Here is an 8,300-nt window from a genome sequence, read left to right on the forward strand (position 1 = left end):
CCAGACCAAGGGAAAAGGAAGGAGGAGATGGAGAGAGGCCATATGGAACAGAGAGAGAGAGGGCGGACACTGGATGGAAAGAGAAGAGAGGGGCAAGACAGAGGGTAAACAGTAGATGGAAGGGGTAGAGAGAGGGAGACACACCGAATGGAAGTGTGGAGGACAGGGGGAGCAGACGTTGGAAGGAAGTGGGGAGGAGAAAGAAAAAAGGCCACATGCAAGATTGAGCGAAGAGGATAGAGTTAGAAATAAAGATAGACAGACAGGGGGCCAGGGAAAGACACAGACAGAAAGAATGACAGCGTCCAAGGAGAGAGAGACAAATGAAAAAAAACAAAACAAAACAGACACACAGACATCTACTCTAGCACCCGTTAATGTAACGGGCTAAAACACTAGTAGAGTATAACATTTTGACAATTATACATCAGGTAGTATATGGAAAGACACCATGGTATTTAATTCAAGTGTTGATGAAGTATTTACCATCTCAATCTCTGCGTTCAGAGTCAACAATGAAGTTAGCACTTGACCACGCCCATGAGATACATTATAAAAAGCATGGATGGCATCAATCACTGTGGCTGGTCCACACTTATGGAATGCTCAGAATGGTACATTAAGGCTGTGTCAAAATCTGAAGTCTTTTAAGAAACATCTGAAAACTCGTGTTTCTCAGAGCATACCTCTATTCAACCAATCAATTGCAGACTTGTCTTTTTCTGTAACCTATGTGATTGAAGATTTGTAGATGTGTGTTTGTTATGTATGTAAATGCTGTAATCCACTTAGGTTTCAAGCAGAATATACATTTTTAAAATAAATACGTCTATTTGATTATGCATATTGCAAAATATGCATGGAGGGACAGACAGATGGACTGATCCCTCATGACAAGCGCTTTTGCTTTCTTTGGCACACGTGCCTAGCAAGGGATGAAAATAAGAAAGAGCATGTGCAACTTAAGCTAATCATTCAAACGTCTGTTTTGTCTGTCTGAACTTAACACCCTTTGTATGTTTTACTACAATAACTATATTCCATGTTGTTGTGGTAATAGAGAATACAAGCTCTTCCTGTGTCTGTCAGATTTTAGGGCAGAATTCAGATGGCCCTATTGGTTCCGATTCTTCTTTTCAACTAATAAAAGATACTGCAGTGTATGAGCTTTGGAGATCACATAAATCTTTTTTTTTTTTTTTTTTTTTTTTAACATGACTGTAATAGTTCCTTTTTCTGATGAATTACACAAGACACTGGTACAAGGAAAAAAGTAAAAGGGAAGAACAAGGTTAGCTCATTTTCAGAGAAAACAAACAACTGGTCCTCATATTTATTTGAGCTTCTTCCACAAAAGAGTGACGTTCAAGGTTTGATTATGTGACTCCAGACTAAGGGCTAGATTCCCTAAACCTTCCGCTCCTGTAACGACAATCGCAAAACCAGTTTTACTGGTTTTGCGATCATTCACTGACCCCGACCTGATTCACTAAACTGCTGCCTGATCAATCTTCTATCCGATCCCATGCAAATTAGTAAAATCCCATGCAAAATAGCCAAGTGATTGATTCACTAACAATTGTTTGGCTATTTTGAATCGGGTTTTACTATCCTAAAAGTGTGTCACCGACAGGTATGCCTGTCTTTTTTATTCATTTTTTTCCATGGCACAGATATTTTGCGTGCGTTACACACACAAAATATCTGCCCCAAAAAAGAAATGAATAAAAAAGACAGGCAGATCTGCCAAAAAAATGTGCCTCCCCCAACGGCCCACAAATGGCAGGAGGGATGCCGACTCCCTTCTGCCATCAGGCCCACTTCCAATCCCCCCCCCCACCGCCAAAAAAACCCCCAAAACAGCAGGAGGGATACCAGCTCCTGGTGCCTTGGGCTCCTCCCTTGGGAGGGGCCTGAGGCACCTGATTAGCTAAACAAATGGGAGGAACCCGAAGCGCCTAAGCCAATCACAGCCTTAGGTGTCCTGGTTCTTTTTCTGTACCAATTAAGTATTTGTATATTTATTGTAAAACTGAGAAATGAAAAATAAAAATAGAAGGTCTGCTTAATAGGCTACATCAGTGCTTCTCAGCCTTCTCCTGGAGACATACCTAGCCAATTAGGTTGTCAGGATTACCACAAATAAATAGGGCCAGTTCAAGGGATTATGGACCGCTTCAACTCTAAATTGGCTCCATATCACACAGCACAGTTACTTAATGTAACAGGTGTTATCCGGGTACAGTAGGCAGATATTGTCGCATGTGGGTGATGTCATACATGGAGCCCGGTACGGACAGTTTAAAAAGTGTACTGTCACTTTACTTTGCGACTGCCCACACAAGTGCTTGCGTAACACAGAAAAAATAGCCTAATGCAGGACCTTCTAAAGTGTTCTGAATTAGTTTTGCTATTTGCGCACACTACATAAGAACATAAGAATAGCCTTATTGGATCAGACTAATTGTCCATCTAGGCCAGTATCCCGTCTTCAGAGGCCAATCCAAGCCACAAGTACCTGGCAAAAACCCAAATAGTTTTTCATATTGAACTTGTCTAGCTTTTAGCAACCGTTTCTGAAGTTGGGAACAAAGGGTGTAAGAAATATCATGGTGTTTCGGACCTAGGCCTTGAACTTATCATTGGCTATAAAAGTGAGCCACCTTTATGTTTACTGCTGAGACCATCAGATCCACTGTGGATACCCCCACCGCCGAACAATAGAGTTGAATGCCTGGGGAGACAGGGGCCATTCCCCCAGGTCGAGAGTCTGCCGACTGAGAAAGTCATCCTGCACATTTTCCACTCCTGCTACATGTGTTGCTGAGAGCGCCTACAATGAGCTTCCGCCCCCCTAAAGAGTTGAGCTTTTAGGCTTAATGGGGTGCTTGTGGTGCCTCCTTGCCTGTTGACATAGGCCACCACTGTTGCATTGTCTGAGAAGATCTTGCCTTTCAGAAACTTCTCCAGTGCCTGCAGCGCTAGCCGAATGGCTATGAGTTCTAGGCGATTTATGGACCACTTTTGTTGATCCAGTGACTAATGATCCTGAACTGGGTATCTGTTGTAATGACATCCCCCCCTCCCCCCAACTGTAAAGGCTGTCATTGGTCAATAATAGTAACTCCCAGGAGAAAATGCAGAGAGACATGCCCCTTGAGAGGGAAGCTGTCTGCAGCCATCTCTGCAGGCTGTTCCTCGCTTCCAGTAACCATGAAAGCAGTTGCTGATGCACGTCTGTCTGAGGAGACCAATGAGAGAGGAGAGTCTTGGAAAGATCTCATATGCAATCTTGCCAAGGACCACCTCTATGGCTGCCGCTATGAACCCCAAAGTTAGACAAGTTTCTGCTGAACAGGAACGTACGCTGGTGGGGCTAGTCTCAGTTAGGGTGCTGGGCTTGGACCAGAGGGCCGCCGCGTGAGCGGACTGCTGGGCATGATGGATCACTGGTCTGACTCAGCAGTGGCAATTCTTATGTTCTTATGCCATGCTGTGGGAGTCAGACTCTGTAACAGGTCCAAAATCTGCTTCTGGAGCTTCAGTCTGTGTGGTTCTGGAAGAAAATCCTGGCCCAAAGCCATGTCAAACAAAACTCCCAGGTACTCCAGGCACTATGTCAGCTCCAGCTGACTATTCTTGAAGTTGATTATCCATCCCAGGTCCTAGAAGAGTTGAACAACTCTTGAAACTGTCCATTTTCCTTCCTCCCTGGATGAAGCTCTGATTAACCAATCATCCAAACTTGGGTGCACTTGGATTCCTGCCTTGCGGAGATGTGCTGCTGCCACCAAGACCTTGGTAAAAGATGTCAATACCACAAGCAACTCCTGTAGGCCAGAAAAATGGAAATGTAGAGAACAGGCTTCCATCACATCTAGGGAGGCAAGAAACGCCCCATTCATACCCCCCCCAATCAAGGAAGTAAAAAGAACAAAACTACACGACGGCCTCCTAGCCACCCAAGCCGCAAGGCTGGACAACCAGATCTCCAACCTCTTGATGACCACCCCAGACTATAGGACGTTCAGAAAAGAAATAAAAACCACACTTTTCAAGAAATTCCTGAAGCAGCAATAACATCACGACCGCTTATTAACTCTAAAACTGACACTTGATCTACCCACTACTGCACTAATAATAACAAAAGAACTCCCACTATGACCACCTATTAACTCTTTTACAAACCACCTCACCCTCAACAACCTGCTAAATGTTTATAAGATCTACAACTTACCTCTCTAGCTAATCATTGTAACTCTGTTTTTTTTTAAACTAACCTTTTGTAATCCGCCTTGAACCGCAAGGTAATGGCGGAATAGAAATCCCTAATGTAATGTAATGTAATGTAAAATTCCCCCGGCGCCACTGCCACTATGACCAACTGAACAGTCTCCATGTGGAAGTGTGGTAGCTTCAGTGCAGCACTGACCAACTTGGAGGTCCAGAATTGGCCTCCAGTCACCCGAGCCCGATTCCTTGTCCAGGACTGGCTCTATGGCACTGAATTTTTTAGGGTGGCCCCTGGCCAGAAACAAATACATGACCCCTTCAGAGGTGAAGAGTATTTGGGCTGATGAAATTATGCCTCCCCCGCGCCACAGTGCATGCGGCCACTCACCAGATAGCCATCCACTGCAAACAGGGCATTAATCCACATAATCCTGCCCTGGAGGATCCATCTGAGTGATTTTCTTGAAAAACGAAGCTTGTAGAGACAAAAATAACTTTAAAATAAAAATTGGGAAAATCCAAGATTGCTACCACAGGTGCAATTTTTAGGAAAAAACACAGCCCAGGAAAAGCGCTGTGTTTCTCAACTCGGTCCTGCAGTACCCCCTTGCCAGTCAGGTTTCAAGATATCCACAATGAATTTGCATAAACTTGATTTGTATGCGCTGCCTCCTTTATATGCAAATTTCTTTCATGCATATTCATTGTGGATATCCTGAAAACCAGACTGGCAAGGGAGTACTCCAGGACCGAGTTGAGAAACACTGCCCTAAAACACTGCAATTTTGGTCTTATGCCTGTCCCACCGGCCTGACACCAAAGGTTGGTGATCTCCACCACTCTCAGAAACACACGCACATGACCTGGTGGAGGAACATAGTTGGCCCTGATCCTAGGAACACCTCCACAAAGCCATGCAGCCTGTGCCCAAACCCACTAATGGACAACCCTGGGGTGAGCAAGCTCCCAAGGGAATGGTCCCTGAGGCCTGAACTGATGTGCAGGCTGTCCAGAGGGTGCACTGACAAGCAGCCTACCCCCTGGAAACAGACTTTATGCAAAGTCTGCGATCTCCTGCAGCCAAAGCTGTCCCAATGGGGAACCTCCGTAGCACACGAGCAGAATTCACGAACAAAAAATTGAGTTTAAATAAAAATAAACCTAAGCAGAAAAGACAAGCTCCTACAGTCTGGCTTGTAGGAAAGAAACTGAGATTCCTGGGGGGCAGTCCTGAAGTAAGAGGGGAGGGACTGAAAACATTGTATAACTAAGACTTCCTACAAGCTGTTTGTTGACCATAGGAAAATAACCCACTTGTCCAGGAACAGAGTGGGATTATACAAAAAGACAGGTTTATACCTTCTACCTGGGACAACTAGGGGGTCCTTTTACTAGGGTGCGGTAGCCGTTTTAACGCATGCTAAATATAAACGCTAACGTGTCCATTATATCCTACTGCACCTTAGTAAAATGACTAGTACTAGGTTTCAGTAATGTGCTTGTACAGAGCAGCATTCTATTGAAAAAATTAACACAGGTCACCCCCCTTAATTCTCTAGTACTTTATTACATTTTATAACCCACTAGATCCAAAGTTCAAAGTGAATTACATGCATACATAAAATATAAAACCAGAACTAAAACAAAACATATCTTAAAAAACCAAACAAACCTACAAATGCATGAACAAAACAAAAAAAGTCTCAATCTGATTTAAAATGCAATTACGCTCAAATTATGTTTATGTCCTCCATCAAAAGAAACTGGCAAGGACTACCTGGCTCCAACAGCATTAAGAGGGAAGGATTAGCCAGTGGATGGAGCACTGGATTGACAACCACAGAAGCCCAGTTCTAATCCCACTGCTGCTCCTTGTGAAAATCACTTAACTCTTTTGCATCAGGCAGAAACTTAGTTTATGAGCCCTCAGGCAATGGGTAAATACCTTCTGTACCCATATATAACTCATAATAAAATTACATGAATATGTATGTTCAGGAACATTATCCTTCCAAGAAGGCATCTGGAACAACACCTTAAGCAACCTCCTCTTGAATTCTCCATACCAAACTCTCAGAAAAGCACTGAAAACCCACTTATTCAACAAGTTTGTCTGATCCTCCAAGCCCCTAACCCAGACTTAGCACTCCTCCTCCTCCTCCCCTCCTCTCCCCCTCACCCCCCCACTTCTCTCTCCCATCCTTTCCTCCTCCCTTTACATCCCGCTTCTCTCTCCCAATCCCCTCTACTCTCTCCTCCCTTACTTGTATTGATACCTGTTCCCACAATATCCACTTTGTACTTATTCACTACTGTATACCATCTTGAACTGAAAAGGTATGACGGGATATAAATAAAGCTATTATTATTTTATATATATATATATATGTTGCTATGCATGTGTTGTGTCGTTACATGCACACTTGTGCCCATTTTGATCCCATTGATATTTTAGACATTTATGGTTCTATAATGAATGCTTCCACCAAATGTAACTAGTACATCAATATCCATCCCTCGATGTATTTTAGAAGCAGCTCTCAAGAAAGAAGATCTTGTTCTAATATACAAGCAGAACTTGAGAAGTACCGACCCAGATATCTCCATTCCAATTTGTATAGCTTTTCTAAAAAAATGTCACTCCAGTTCTCAATCTGTATCTGTCACAAATTCCACATTCAGTGTCATAAGATTTCCAAGGACCCCTTCCCCCCCCCCCCCCGTTTACTTTTTATTTTTTTTTAGTAACATATTCATTGACAGAACTAACCACCATTCAATATGGTGTACAGAAAAAACAACCAGAGATTAATGCCTCTTATTTGCAGCAACTGCCAGGAATACAGCTTTCAACACCTAATCTTTAACCCCATCTCAATTACAAAACAAAGAAACTAATGTGCACATACCTCTGAACATATGGCCATCCCTCCTTTGCCATGCAGAATCAGGACCCTTCTCCAGAACTAGGAAATTTTGCCACAGGTGATGGTGCAAGGAGCATTAATTGTATGGCATGCCAATGTGTGGAGAAGTACTGCCCAAGCTGCATCTTGACACACAGCACACTATTTCAGAAATACTGGTGACATGTGGCAGGAAGTCCCATGCAAAGTACAAGAGGAAGAGTTTTAATACAGATAATAAATTACAATAGGGAGAGAAACACAGCACTGCTCTGCTTGATAAAAGTTGACATTAACGTTGAATTTGCCTTGATCATGATGCAGAAAACCAAACCAACCCCTTTCTGTATTCTTATTGATAAATACATAGCGAACAAATGCTTTGATCTGAAGCTTTCATTTCTAATTTTTAATTTGGGGTGACAGATAAACAAAGTGAACATGAATGGATGCAATACAGGGAGGCTTATCTTTACAAACTCAAAGAAAATAATCCAAATTATACAAAGGGAGCAATTATATACTGTAGGTTTTATGTGGGTAAATGTTTTTACTCTGGTAAGACATAGAATTAAAATTGCCTGCACTGTGAATGCAGTTAAATGTACAGCTGCTGAATTAGAGCATATATCCATATTCATAGCAGCATGAAGATAAAGCAGGTCAAAGGAAGACGGTTGTACAGTGGTACCTTGGTTTGCGAGCATAATTCGTTCCAGAAGCATGCTCGTAATCCAAAGCGCTCGTATATCAAAGCAAATTTTCCCATAGGAAGTAATGGAAACTCGGGCGATTCTTTCCACATCCCAAAAACTGGCTGGTGTGAGGGAGATGTTGTGTGTGTAAGATGTGCACACAGGTTGTGCACGTAAGTATACCGTGCACTGGTTGTGCGACTGCATTTTGGGCTCAATATTGTGCGTGCATTATTCAGAGCCTGCAGCCCACGTGGGGCTCTGCCGCTTTATTAACTCATTAGCGGCCAGCTGCCAACCGCCTGCCAATGCGCTCCCATGCCCTGCCAGCCAGCCCGGTGTCAAGCCAGTAATGAGTTAACAACGCGCTGCCATCAGCAGCCCTCCTCCCCCCCCCCCAGCTTTCATCCTTCCCTCCCTCTCTCAAACTGAGATTTTACCGCAGCTGCCAGCAGGCATAGACTTT

The 8,300-nt window shown here is 43.4% G+C and overlaps 1 protein-coding gene across 1 annotated transcript in view; it reads right to left on the bottom strand.

Moving 5' to 3' along the window:
* The window catches only part of CASS4 (Cas scaffold protein family member 4), a 150,549-nt gene extending 143,337 nt beyond the window's left edge, over positions 1–7,212 (bottom strand). The window contains exon 1 of the mRNA XM_033962790.1: positions 7,143–7,212. Within this exon, the coding sequence (XP_033818681.1) occupies positions 7,143–7,160 (18 nt within the window). The 5' untranslated portion in view covers positions 7,161–7,212. The remainder of the gene's footprint in view (positions 1–7,142) is intronic.
* Positions 7,213–8,300: the final 1,088 nt, after the last annotated feature.

This window comes from Geotrypetes seraphini, chromosome 11 (assembly GCF_902459505.1).
Source record: "Geotrypetes seraphini chromosome 11, aGeoSer1.1, whole genome shotgun sequence".
In the NCBI taxonomy this organism is placed as follows: Eukaryota; Metazoa; Chordata; class Amphibia; order Gymnophiona; family Dermophiidae; genus Geotrypetes; species Geotrypetes seraphini.